Raw genomic sequence first — 14,877 nt, 5'->3', positions numbered from 1 at the left:
GTGACTACTCCTGAATTTGTCTACTGATGTTTTCTCTTTTTTTTTTTAACAACTATCTTTTTTTCTACAGCATCTGCTTCTCCATGCCCAAAACAAAAGCCTTTTCCAAAAGTGTGCCTCTGTATTCTGGAGCCCTTAGCCCTTGGCTTTCTTAGACATCTTACCAACTCTGTCACAATGCTGCATGGGTTCCAAACACAGCGAGAACAACTTAAGAGGCCCTGTTGCTTCTCTCCTGTGACACTCTCCTTCCCAAAAACTCAATTTGGATCCTCCATTCAGTAGCACATTGAAGCGGAAGAATCCTTCTTCTGGGTCTACACACAGTTCTTTCTTTGCCTCCCTATTCAATCAGCTCTGTTGACAGTCCCTCCTGGCTTTCCTATACTCTCTTTAGGGATCTTGGGAAGGTGGTACATGCTAGTGTGCTAAGTCCCTTTAGTCGTGTTTGACTCTTTTCAACCCTATGGACTGTAGCCCACGAGGTTCCTTTGTCCATGGGGTTTTCCAGGAAGAATACTCGAGTGTTTTGCCATTTGTTGCTCCAGGGGATCTTCCCAGTCCAGGGATAGAACCAGGTCTCTTGTATCTCCTGCACTGCAGGTGGATTCTTTATCCCTGAGCCACTGGGAAAGCCCTTGAGATTTCAATAATCTTCATCATAATGGAGGTTTGAGGAGTGATTGATTTGGGCTCTGAGTAGGTGTTGGAGTCCTACCAACTTTCTCCAGGTCACTCACAGCCGTGAGGCCAGACAGCGGAGCTCTGAAGACCCAAGCAAGCCTCCAAGGAAGCTTCCTGATTGTCCAGGAAAGCTGCAGGCCTGTGGCCTCCAACTGCATCCCTACCCATATAAGGTCTTTGGCTTTCAGGATAAATCCGTCCCACAATATTTCTTTAAATAAAGTTGAGCCACTGAGTCTGCATTTGATATTTTTAGTTATGTAAAACCAAACAGCAACTGTAGGATTTTTAGCTTTGCCGTTCATGTTCAGTAATTGTTTTTGAAATCAGATGAAACAACTTCTGACCCTGTAAATCTGATTTACCCAAGCATGCCTGGTACAAGCATAGGAGCTACAGCCAAATGTGAATAAGCCTATTGAAGTATTGGCACAAAACCAAGCTTTCCCAGAAATCATAATAAGAATAATAGTATTTATTTTTTTTTTTAAGCTTTCAAAACCCTTTCACAGGTCTGGCTGCATTTCACTCTTACAGTGAAGATGGTTTGACCTCCTAAGAAATGTAGACAAGCTTAAACTCATTGAAAAGCTTGCACTGCAGGTTTCATGAGGAGTCTGTCAAATGCGTGTAGCAGCTTTCAGTGAAATACCATAAACAAACTGATCACGACACACTGTATGCAGACTATGCTCTTAGGACTCTGATTTTGCAAAATCACTGTCCACTATGACGGACTACTGTCACTCTCCTGGTGCTGCCCAGTGTGATCCTCTATAACTCAAGATTCTGTTTAAATACAGCTGTCCTCCACATCATGCCCGGAGCCAGAAGGATCACTTCCAGTCATCCCATTCAGTCTCAGCTGGGATGAGGTTTGACTGATAAAGAGAGGCAGCCAAGTAAAAGGGCTGCGGGGAAGCCTGGCTGGGGTTTGCCGGCTCTAGCTAGCTTCATGAATTTCACTACATCGGTGGGGTATCTGCTTCCTTTTCCTTGGGTGAGAAGCTCGTACCTCTATAAATAAATAAATAAAGATCCAGAAGAATTAAACACTCCATCACAGATGGCGGAAAAAAGCTCTCTGCACATCCGACTGTTCCCTTAAGAGCAGTTTTTTTCTTCTCATCCCAGGAACGCTGTCAAATGAAACGTGGTTCAATACTGGCATCCTGTGGCCACAAAAATTCATCAAATCTCTGAAACTCAGCTTCTCCAGTTCTGAAGTTCCCTGGCTATGTGAACTCAGCAGTCTATCTCCCTGTTTTCTGAATGCTGTTCCGGTGACCTCTTTTTTTTTTTTTTAAATGCAAGCATCCTCAGTGAGATGTGTTTTGATAAACTATCATTTCACAGGGCTAATCTGTTCATGTATATTTGGGTGAAAATATGGTATCAAGGCTAACGAATGTTCCCCAACAGAACAATCTGATGTTAAATCTGTACACAGGGCACCAAGCAGAGGCTCTCTGGCCTCTGAATTCACACTGAGTTTCTCCCGCCCCAAACAGAATCAGTTGGGAGAGGAGGTGAGACAGTGGTTCAGACTCTGCTGTGTTGTCTGTGTGTGTGACTTGTTTTGGCCAAAGGCTAGGAAAACACTTGCTACAGCCGCAATAAATATTATGAACTTTCTTTATTTTACTACAAGAATGCTGCCTAAGAGGAAAATCAAACAAAATTACGGAGGATTGTTGCCTTTTGCAGACTCACTTTCAAGGCAGCTATAAAGATAAAGGGTTACAATGATCGCAGTTTAGAGGCAGATTTGCCACGCTCCCTGGTAAGACTCAATGGCATTGTTGAGAACCAAATAACCATTATGGGACTACTACTTGCCGCTACTTTCACAAATGGCTAACACTACATTTAGAGTCCTTGGAGATGTTCAAAACGCTATTCGAGACAGGAAAATAACAGAAAAATTCAAAATTACACAAGCACGGAAAAATATCAAACAAGGAGCAAGCAGGAAAATCAGTAGTTAATATGCACCAGCAAAGAATGAAAGAAAATATGCACATGTTAGCAGAAGGAAAGCTTCGTTAGCGTTGGCTAACTACAAACAGGAGGGACAAAATGTTTATTCAATAGAGTAAGTAAAAGGACCCCCTTTCTCTCATGGCAATCTATCTCATTGTTCAACTCTAAGGCAACCTGCTCATCCTAAAATTCTCAAGGTTTTCCATGTGTTCAGGGATTTTAATTGTCTTTAGCTAGTTATTCTGAAATGGACAAAGACCTCCCAGTGTTAAATACTCATCTACTCTGAAAATTGATAACGAGCAATCCTAATGGTAAATATTGTGCAACAAGACTTAGATTTTTTTTTTTTCCCAGAAAAAGCTCTATATTTACTGCCTACAGCAGAGGAAACTTTACGAAAGCTTTTCTACAGAAAACTAGTGTGATCTGACAAGAAACAAGGATTAAATACACTGCTAGGCAATCAGTGTTCCCGTGTTAGCCTTGAAGAACCTAACTTTTATAGTAACACTTCTTTGGGGAAGAATGTTGCTAGCTAGGAAACAAAATGCAGGTATAAATAGCAGTATAAGGGCTAATGATATCAAATACCAAGCTAATAAAAGGTAGTAGCTGAAGTCTGTGTTAAAGGACTAGCTTCTAAATGAGCTTGTGCAGCACAGTAGAGATGCAAAATGTACACAAAGTTGTTGTTTGTTTTTTTATATTTAGCAACACTGACATTATTTATTAATAATTTCACCAGAACTCTCCCTGAACTTTTCACTGCTGCTGCTGCTAAGTCACTTCAGTCGTGTCCGACTCTGTGCGACCCCATAGACGGCAGCCCACCAGGCTCGGCCGTCCCTGGGATTCTCCAGGCAAGAATACTGGAATGGGTTGCCATTTCCCTCTCCAATGCATGAAAGTGAAAAGTGAAAGTGAAGTCGTTCAGTCATGTCTGACTCTTAGTGACCCCCATGGACTGCAGCCCACCAGGCTCCTCCATCCATGGGATTCTCCAGGCAAGAATACTGGAGTGGGTTGCCATTTCCTTCTCCACTAGGCTTTAAAAAATTAATGATGGTAAAGTAAGTAAATTAAAATGAATGAGAAGAACAAAAGAGGATTTCTAAACTCACCATCAGGAACACATTTGCTCCTCTGGATATATTTTTTACTTCTTTCTCTCTTCCCCCAGGCACTCAGTATAAAAAGAGCATGAATTTTAAGTCCAGCAGCTATGGGTTCAAATCCCAGCTTAATAACATGGAAACATATACACTACCATATGTAAAATAGATGGCCAGAAAGAATTTGCTGTGTGAATCAGAGAACTCAAACTAGGACTCGGTAACAACCTAGAGGGGTGGCAAGAGATGGGAGGTGGAAGGGAGGTTCAAGAGGAAGAGGAGATGTGTGTACCTAATGTACAACATGACGGATTCCTGTTGATGTACAGCAGAAACCAACACAATATTGCAAAGCAATTATCCTTCAGTCTAAAAGAAATAATTTTTTTAAAAAAACGCTACATCTTCCTGCATTCTGGTTGTCCCATCTGGGTATAGAAATCAACAAATTCACACATGGATCTTATGGAGGAATGAAAGAGATGATGATGTAAGAGAGAATCTCCCAGCCCCTGACAGAGGGGTTAGGCTTTTGATGGCTTTTGGCAGAGGCTATTCCTAAGTACTTTTCCTACCTACTGATTTACTGTATTTTCTCTTCCCTCAACACACCTGGTCACCAAGCTCTGTTGATTTTTCGTCTTTAATATCTTTCATTTTCCTTTGAAACATCACCTGTATTCAGACTTTTCTCAGTTCTGTCAGGATTACTGTGATAACCACTAATCACTATTCTTAAGAATGTCTTCAACCTCATGCTCTCTATTCCATCCTCATTGTCCCTCTCACCAGGATGACTTTTGTAAAGTACAAATCTGCCCAATTTGGGATTCTAGGTCTTATACTTAACATCTTCATGACTTGGAACAAGTTATATGGGTTCTTCCATACCGTAACTCAAAATCTATAAAATATGGATAACTTTTTTCCAGCTCAGAAAGTTGATACAAGGATTAAATACGGTTAACACATAGAAATCATTCAATAATTGTCAACTGCTCTTCTTTTCTTGATCATTCTTGCTATTCCTATGATTCTCCATGATTCACCAGTTGGGCAATGTTATAGTAAAAGAAATCATGATACTTGAGAACTTTTCAGACTCTACCTGACCACACCCCAAATCTCACACCACTCATTAAGTACTGTGTTATCATATAGAATCAATAAACTGCATTCAGCCCAGGATAAAAACAATTAGGTAAGTGAGGGATTCAGTAGAACAATTAGGTTGTTTACAGTACTGCTGGTAAAAATTCTATACAAAAATTGGTTCTCCTAAGAATGATTAAAGAAAATCAAACTAAATACCCTCAAAGGATTCAGTGACTCTACCCTAAATATCCTTCCTGCCTTTGCTTCTTCAAGTTCTCATCAGAATGCAGTAATATATTCAAACTAGCAGTTTCCCAAGTGGAATTTTCAGACTTTAGGGTGTGTATTATATATGGACACAGAGATGGGCTTTCTACAACAGTCTCTCAAAGGTCCTAACACTGCTTAAAGGTCTTACCTGACATTCTTCTGAACCACTTGGGTTTCTTGTCCCATATAATAAAGAGATAGTAGGCAGGAATCCCAGTCAGAGTGATGATGAAGCCAATCCCTGTACTAAACGGGTCTGAATAAAGGGAAAGGGCGACCATGAAGAGACACGTGAAGGAAAACAAAGCTGGAATGAACAGCGGCACCTGGAACATAGCAAAAAAGAAAACCACTTCAAATGCGGCTTAAGAGACAGAAGGCAGATTCAACTTGAGCATGCCAGTCACGTGATCAGGTGACACACAGGCACCATCCTACTTACCTTTCTATGAAAATCTCTTGACTAGGGCACAGAGCAGATACTGATTTAAAAACACTCCTTTAAATTAAAAATAAATCTTTGGGTAGAACAAAATCTAAGGATAAATAAGTGTGTTTCATTAGAGATGTTCTGTTTGAATTATTTTACTAGCTAAGTACCATTATGATTTATGTTTCTGATTGTAAAAGATTGCTTCTTTGATAATTATGATTAGAATCCACTTTAATGTAGAGCCAAGAGCACAGGCTGCTTGTTACATGTTAAAGCCTTTCAGTGCATATTGATTTTCTGTTGGAGATTCACAATACGAACTGACAGGGATAAAATAGGCCAACTCCTATTCAACCACTAATAAAGACGTCGCCAGCATTAGGTAATGAATATAATTAGAAACAAATTCGGACAACATGATGGACAGCATTATCTGTGTTATTTCTTAAAAGCAAATACATAGTGAGTTCAAATCAATCCATAAACATTCAAGGCTGAAGGAGATGAGAAGCATATTCGTCAGCCTTTTCAAAAGGAAATGCTTCATTATGGTAAATGGACATTCTATTAAGTGGTAAATTTCAGACATCTTCACTTTCTTACGTATTTTATATCTCTATTACTTCTGGAGTGCCTGATGCGGAAAAGGGGCAATGTAACATGTCCTAACCATCAAGAATACTCAAAATGCCTTTTTTGAAAAGCAGCATCCTTTTTAGAGGCTTCCCTAGTAGTGCTGCTACTGCTGCTAAGTCACTTCAGTCATGTCTGACTCTGTGCGACCCCATAGACGGCAGCCCACCAGGCTCCCCCGTCCCTGGGATTCTCCAGGCAAGAACACTGGAGTGGGTTGCCATTTCCTTCTCCACTAGGCTTTAAAAAATTAATGATGGTAAAGTAAGTAGTGCTAGTGGTAAATAATTGGCCTGCCAAATAAGGAGATGCAGGAGAAGCAGTTTTGATCCCTGGTTCAGAAGACCCTCTGGAGAAGGAAATGGCATCCCACTCCAGTATTCTTGCCTGGAAAATCCCATGGACAGAGGAGCCTGGCGGGCTACAGTCCATGGGATCACACAGTCAGACACGATTTAGTTATTAAATAACAATAATTCCTCTTCAGAGTTTTAATTAGTGATGATTTCATATGTATCTGCCTCACTGTTTCTCAGCATGATTGTCCACAACTATTCAGCATTAAAGAGTAGTCTATACTTTGAATGTATCAGATCATTAGGCACAGTAATGAAAAATCAACGTAACGATCATTTAATATTAATGCCCCTTTTCAAAAGTGCAACATACAAAGCTCAGTACATCACAAACAAGCTAATCAACTATTTTTCCAAACTAAAATAAATCCCATATGAAGGCATTACCTGCAAGAGTTAAACGTTTTATTTTAGAGGATTCTGCCCTCTGCCCAAGCTCCTCATCATCAAGTTATGACAAAGAGAGGGCCAGATATTAGGAGGAAGATTTATGTAAACCCATGAAGATTGCTGAGGTTACCTTGAAAGGACGATGCATATCTGGGCGTTTGTATCGAAGATAAATCAGCCCAGCAACTGCCAGCCCAATAAAAAGCCACCTGGCAAAACTGAGGAAATTCAGAAGACTGTAGAGGTCTCCAGAGAAGAGCATTATCATTGTCAAAGGGTGCTGGGGGAAGGAAGAGGAAAATCACAGTCAGTGAGTTAAAAGGGAACAAACATAACAAGCAATAACATCACTACACAATATATTTGTATTTTCCAGATGACTATTTTTACTGATAAACTAGCATCATGATTAAAATCTATACTCCCCTACCCTCCTAGCTATAGCCTACTCTTTACTCCGACATACACACATACATGGATGTGTTATTTTTCGTTGCTTTTCATTAAGAGAATGTGTTTTCCAAGAGTAAAACACAGGACACTCAATAACTCAAAATTTAAAGATCCAGAGGGCAGAGATGGTTAATAACTAACGATAAAAATTAAAAGTGCATCCAATACAAAAATTTACAGAAAGCTCTGTGAATGGTGTCTGGTGAGCTCCTGGCTATGCACACACAGGAAAGACAGTCACTTCTAGGTGACTGTGTGGTTTCCTGGATGCAAAACATGACCTTTCTTTCCCCCACACTCCCTTTCCCCATGTGCCTGCCATGTATGACCCTCAAGACCACAGAAAAGAATGAAGCGCAGAGATCAGCATAGCAAGTCTCTCCAGCTGCACATACCAAGGACGGCATGACTGATAGTGGAAGCTTAAAGGGAAAAAACCCTCTTCACTGAATAAATACATTCTGTTCCCAAAGTGACGTAAACTTCCAGATGCTACATGGAGCGTAAACATACTTGACAAAGAAATTTCAAGGAGACATTTTGAAACAAATGAAATTCATGGGGAAAAAAAAAAAAGATGTTTCAATGCATTCTAACATGGTCCTGACAGCAGATTCCATCGGAGGAAAATGTTACAAAATAGTAAATAAAAAGGAATATAACATTGCTGATGAGGATTTGAGGACTTGCACACCTTACACAGTCTTCTGTATCGCATTTTGCAAATACTTTTCTCTGCATAAAGAATCCTACAGCTCAAATTTAAATTGCAGTGCTTTTATTTTTTCCCTTTAGGCTGCCCTCAAAAGTCTCACTTTTAAGCACAGAATCACTGCAGTGTCTAGGATTTCAATGACTTTTTCTATAAATTTGTATGCATTTCATCATATGGGGCCTCTGATGAGACATCTGGATATTTGGGGACTGTAGCTTTTAGCTCCACTTTCAATAAGTAGAATCGGGACTTTTTACTCTATACCATTTTCCATAAAGGCTCTAAGTCATTGACAAAAAGCCCAGGTAATCATTTCCCTTCCATTTCACAAATTTTTACAAAGGTGAAAGAGAAGTCATTTGGTTATTGCTCCAAAGTATCAAATATGCATCAGAACTGATAAAGAATCTGCCTGCAGTGCAGGAGACCCTGGTTCCATTCCTGGGTTGGGAAGATCCCCTGGAGAAGGGATAGGCTACCCACTCCAGTGTTTCTGGGCTTCCCTGATGGCTCAGATGGTAAAGAATCCGCCTACAATGTGGGAGACCTGTGTTCAATCCCTGGGTTGGGAAGATCCCCATGGAACCGACTCCTGTATTCTTATGTGGAGAATCCCCATAAACAGAGGAGCCTGGAGGGCTACAGTCCATGGGGTGGCAAAGAGTTGGACACAACTGAGCGACTAAGCACAGCACAGAATGCTGGATAAAGGGAAGCAATGGAAACCATCCTGCCTCTCTAACTCCACCGTGATACAAAGAGAGCCAACTGAGAGATGAAGGAAAACAAAGAAATCCTCCTTACTAACCTGTCCTTTGAGGCTATATCTAGATACACATGTTAATATGCATTACCAAAACAATAACAGCTGGCAGAGGAGTGTGCTTCCGGATGTGAATCATGGAGAGGATTTCTGGAAGGTGACCCTCCCGGGATGCAACATAGAATAACCTGATGGGAGAAAAATGTATAATTGATCATTTCCAAGGGGGGAAATCCAGAAAGCTAAGAGAAAACTTGCACCTTCTTTGCACCAAACAGTGATTACTGAGGTTTTGCTTTTTCAAGTAGAGTACATTATGAGAAATCAAATTTTGAATTTTATAAATATCTGCCAAAATATGATTCCTTGAGGAGAAACAATAGCAACATCTGACTCAGTACAGCTCTGTCCCCGTGTATATAGCTGATGGGGAATTTAGTTCTAGATTCCCAGTGACCTGTCAATCCAACACAACATACACACACACACCAAACATTCATATTTGTCTGGTTGGGTTTTCATCATATTAAATCAAAAGGGATTTCTAGATGAAACAAAAGGGATGCAGATGGTGGGATGATGATTTCTTGTGTCTATTACTTTACTTTTTTTTCTTGTCACCTTTTCTTTAGAGAAACCAAAGATTACTAGAAATAAAATGCTGTTATTATAGACATACATCAAAAAAAATAAATAAAAACACCCTTGATGCCTGGCTTCAGAATAGGCTATGAGTTGACAAGCAGTGCCCTCTAATGGACAGAGTAGGACGTGCTGAGGAAGATTTCAATCTCGCGTGTCCCTTTAAAAACAACAGGTTTGGAGGCACTATTTCTTCTTAAACTTATCCTTATCACATCCCATCTCAAAAACAGAAATGTCTTTCTAGAAATGCTTGAACTCACTCACCTGGAGACAGCAAACACACCGCCATTCATGGAGCCAAAGCAGGAGAGGGCAACAAAGATCGGAACTGCTAATGAGAAATTTCCAAGGAGCCGCTCAGAAAAGGTCTAGTGAAAGGCAGAAGGGAGCAAATTAATGCTTTGCCAGAAAGTAGAATAAAATGAAACAGTTTAGGCCAAATTCGCTCCATGACTCTCTGTTCACCTGGTGATACGTGTGTGTTTTACAATCCTTCGTTTGGGTTAGGGTCAGACTAAGCTCTTAGGATAATAATCAAAGGCAGGTAGCCTTGCTTGCTAGAAAACTATGGACAACGGTCTAAACAAGCACCTTTCCTCTACCTTCAAAAAGCAGTGATCCATTTATCAAAGCTATCAACTATGATATCTATTGTTTCTGACTCTGGTAAGTAAAAAAGAGCTCAATTCAGAATTCCTCCTTTTGGAGACAGAAATCCTTCTGTATGATACTTTCTCTTTAGTCTGGAAAGCCACATGTCTACAGTGAAGTACAAAGGTAGACTGATAAGTGTTGCAGAGACTTATTTCATATACCAATCCTGGTGTTATGACTTAGAAGTGTGATGAAACATAAGTGATGACTTAATATGTATATCATGGATAAGAACAATTCTGAAAATCTTTTGCCCCAGAAAAATCACATCAGCTGCATCTCTGTTTATCAACTCAATCCCACCCTCTCAGTTCAGTTCAGTCGCTCAGTCGTGTCCGACTCTCTGCGACCCCATGAATCACAGCACGCCAGGCCTCCCTGTACATCACCAACTCCCAGAGTTCACTCAAACTCATGTCCACAGAGTCGGTGATGCCATCCAGCCATCTCATTCTTTGTCGTCCCCTTCTCCTCCCGCCCCCAACCTTTCCCAGCATCAGAGTCTTTTCCAGTGAGTCAACTCGTCGCATGAGGTGGCCAAAGTATTGGAGTTACAGCCTCAGCATCAGTCCTTCCAATGAACACCCAGGATTCTCTCAGGTATCTGCCAATTCCTTCTGTCGTTTCTTATTAAAAGGTTAGAATACCAATACAAGTCTGAGGAAATCAAGTCACAGAAAATATAGAAGAGAAACAAAGTTTATGACATTTCCTTTTATTCTACAGCATTTGCAGTCATGTAGGATATATTTTTCAAAATAAAAAGATGTGGGATTCTTTACTTGTCCTTGAGCAGCTGGCGCTATGTAATTAATGGACCACATTACACTCAAAGACTAAGTGCTGCCCTTTGTATAGTAAGATGAGATGACGACCTGACATCAGAAAGCTCTGTGCATTTGGTTGTCTGGTAGAAGTTACAGCAGTGGGCAAAGTCTTCTTTAATACAGTGAACTCATACATAGGTTCACGAAATGGGATAATTTGTTCCCTGTGGATGTTCCCTGTGGATGATTATTATGAGGTAATAGTGACTATTTTAAAAGGAACTGACATCTCGTGGTGCAAAGTTCTTTTTTTCCACCCTTCATTGTTACAAGGTCATGAATGAGCGTTCTCTTACTAGCTAAGTTTTTATGCCAAAAAGTCTGTGTCACAGAAGAGCAGTCCCATAACATGACCTCTGGAAGCAAAAGATGGTCTTGAAGTCAAATAAATTTTGGAAAATGCTGTGAAATTATAAGTATCCACTTCTTTAGGAGTTAAAATACACATTAGCTTCTGTGATATTCTGAGAAGTACAATAAAAATGACATCTGTTTAACTTTGAATAACTCTATTTCCCCAAATTAATAATATCCTAGGCTCTAGCATTCAAAAGGATAGATATACTAGGGGGAAAAAAAACAAATGCATATGGTCTACTTGGAAATTCTAAAGTGATACTTTGGGAAAAAGATTTTAAGTTAGCATTTGAAAAGTGTCTAAACAGGAAAGAGTACAGAATAAATTGTAATTTGCATAACCCCCAAAATGAATTCATTTAAACTCAGTAACTACCCACCTGTCCTTAAAGACACATTGGAAGAATAATGCCTTCTATTCAATGTGAATGTGTGGAAATGTGTTTTTAAGCTGGTATATGTGGACATATTTTACATGAAATTAATAATACAGAAATCGTATAGGATTGCAGTTGTATCAACGGCTACAGCTGTATTTGTAGCTGTAGTTTAATTAAATGGAATACGCTAAGGTATATCCTAAATTTTTAAAATATTCATTATCATTCAGTTCAAAAAAATTACTAAATTACCAAAACACTTTCCACTGGAGGTAACTACTATAAAACTGCATCAATTCATTAGCCTAAATTCAAACTGGCATTAGCCCAACTTAAACTTACCACTGCCACTGCATTTGAAAGCATCAGTTCCTCGGCACTAATGGTTGTGAAGTAGGCCACATTTGTTAGCACGTAGCCAACAGTGACAATGGCCATGGATATACATATTGCAAGGGGGATGGTTCTGAAATGCACAAAGAAATTGCTTATTACTCATCTTTTGTTAGTCATTTCTCTGAGATCAAAGAAAATAACAGGCTCATTCAAAGCAAAAAATAAAATGGTATGGATAATTACAGGCCCTGTTGGGTATGTATAAACATTTCATCTGGATGAAGTACCACATAGTCCTTTGCAATTTAATAAGGTCCATGAGGGGAGATACTACATTTGTCTTGTCTACCGCTGTGCCCCAGAACATATGGGTCTGTCCCATTCTTTTACTCCATAAATCTTAGAGCAGTGTTTCCCACACTTGAGCACGCATCACCTGGAACGTTTGTTAAAACACAGATTGCTGAGCCCACCACAAGAATTTCTGATTCAGGAGGATTTGCATTTGTAACACCTCCTTGGGTAATTCTGATGATGCTGGCCAGGGTACCACACTTTGAGATCCACTGGCCTTTCAAATGCCTTTCAAATACTAATTCACTTGGCTTGACAACCTTTCTAAAACTAGTTTCCAAAAAGGTCTTTTGCATTCAGTGTTTTCCCCTTCAGTAATTCTCCTTGCTATCAAATAAGTGTACAGTATTGGAAGCATGGGAACAGGATATATCTACCTTCTAAATGATGGCAATAATAATTTTGTACATAACACAAAAAGCCTAAAAGTGCTTCCAATAATGGCTTTGCACTGCCCTGCTGTGAGTTCAAAGGAAGCTCAAGATCATGAGTATCTATTAAAACCATAGCACAGATAATCCCATGAAATTAGAGGTTGACATGCTGTGAAGAACATATGACCGGATAGCACTGACACCACGCAGCATCATGAAGGATCCGGCACAAATGCAATGTTATGTCTTCATTTAATGCACTTGGAAAGCCAGGAAGTCACTGACCCTAATAATTTGATTCCATGTTACCGATACACATTACTTGCTTAACATAATCACCTCTTCAGACTCTTTCCGGTTCAAGCAACTTAAACCATCAGCTCCCTGCACAAAGGCTGATGGGGTTTTTTAGCCATAGAACTTATCAGCCCTCATGGAGCCTTAACCCTGCTGGATGCCACTAATGAAGACCTCCATATAATTTCTTCCAAGATGAAAATACAGTTCTGAAAACAGGAAGAAAAAAAGGCACAGCCTGCCTCACTCCCCAAGCTGGGTGTGTTGAGCACACGAAGTCCCAGCTCATTACGCTGAATTCTCTGTCCCCTGTTGAGAACAGGCAAACCCAGCCAGTCAGCAACTGCCATTCATTACAGTGCTTGGAGCCTGACACTTCGACTGATCCCCAAAGCCTTAAGCCTTGGTGGGGAAACACAGTGACCTCTAAAATCCTGGCATCCTAACAGGAAAGGAGCAGGTGTTCCCCTTCCCCAGCATGAAGAGGGTCCTATGGAATTTGCTGTTCACACCATAACACTCAATTGCTCATTGAGAATGATAAATGCTAAGTGTAAGCAAAGGAAATCACTGGGCCAATATAAAACAGAGGGCCAAATGGCATAGGGCAAATTAAAGATGAATCCTGCTTCTTTGGGTGCTTCCCTGGTGGCACGAGTAGTAAAGAACCTGCCTTCCAATACAGGAGATATAAGAGATATGGATTTGATCCTAGGGTGGGGAAGATCCCCTGGAGGAGAGCATGGCAAACCACTGCAATAATCTTGCCTGGAGAATCCCATGTAAGAGGAGTCTGGCAGGCTACAGTCCGTGGGGTCGCCAAGAATTGGACACAACTGAAGTGACTTAGCACACAAGGATGCCTGTTTGAAAGAGAGGTGGCAGATCAACGCAAAGGCGGAAGCAGCTGAGCAAGAAGGTGAATACGCAGCTTTTCAACCACTCACTGTATTCCTTTAAATTTGAATCCCTAAGCTTCTATAACATCCCAAATGGGGTTCTGAGTTCTTTCTGTGGAGGAGGAAAGCAGAGAGGGAGAGACTCTCTAGAGATTCCTCGCAAGAGGATTAAGAAACGCGAAGGCTCTGCTAATAAAAACTGAAGTGATCTACTGTTCAGTGCAGTGAAGTCACCTAACCTGTCCAGGACAGGTAGTACTGTCAATCACATGATGCTGCCATAGAGCAGAGAGAAGTGAGTCTGAAATTTGATGGTGGCTCTCCCAGCAGAGTACCTAGCCTCCCAAGCACCCTCCCTGTTTCCTGCCCAAAGATTATGGTCTTTCTGAGGGGGTATTTCTAAACTGACTCCAGCAGAAGGGGTCTTAAAAAAATTGAAGTTTCCAAGTTAGTTTCCTTTTCTTTTTTTCCTTCCTCAACTGGTAACAAAAACAACAGCAGCAACTCTGCTATGTACCCCTACTTTACATATTTGTCTCATTTTATCCTTGGAAAATTCTGTGATTTAGGAGCATCATCACCATTTTATATATGAATAATTGAAGTCTCAAAGAACTGTTCAGGATACACAGCTGATAAGTGGAACCCCAGAATTCAGCCACAGATTTAGCTTACCTTGAAGTCAAAGCACTTAAAACCACTACAGAATATTCTCTCTCATGTACGTGGGTCTTCAAACTCAATTTTCAGAGAAATCATAACTATTGAATATCTATAACGTTCACTGGAAAGCTCTTATCATGGCAGTATTCTTCATGTATTCACTGAAAATGCAGTTTCATGTAGTATGAAGGAAGGTAAAAG

The 14,877-nt window shown here is 40.3% G+C and overlaps 1 protein-coding gene across 1 annotated transcript in view; it reads right to left on the bottom strand.

The window, feature by feature from the left end:
• The window catches only part of SLC7A11 (solute carrier family 7 member 11), a 94,859-nt gene that overhangs the window by 14,740 nt on the left and 65,242 nt on the right, over positions 1-14,877 (bottom strand). The window contains exons 7-11 of the mRNA XM_055405300.2: positions 12,096-12,219; positions 9,800-9,903; positions 8,982-9,078; positions 7,090-7,239; positions 5,296-5,473 (exon numbers count right to left, since the gene is read on the bottom strand). Coding sequence (XP_055261275.2) covers positions 5,296-5,473; positions 7,090-7,239; positions 8,982-9,078; positions 9,800-9,903; positions 12,096-12,219 — 653 coding nt within the window. The remainder of the gene's footprint in view (positions 1-5,295; positions 5,474-7,089; positions 7,240-8,981; positions 9,079-9,799; positions 9,904-12,095; positions 12,220-14,877) is intronic.

Source organism: Moschus berezovskii, chromosome 19 (assembly GCF_049115385.1).
Source record: "Moschus berezovskii isolate FMDL1 chromosome 19, NW_MosBer_1.0, whole genome shotgun sequence".
Classification (NCBI taxonomy): Eukaryota; Metazoa; Chordata; class Mammalia; order Artiodactyla; family Moschidae; genus Moschus; species Moschus berezovskii.
The sequence above is the reverse complement of the archived record's forward strand: the minus strand, read 5'-3'. Positions and strand labels throughout refer to the sequence as shown.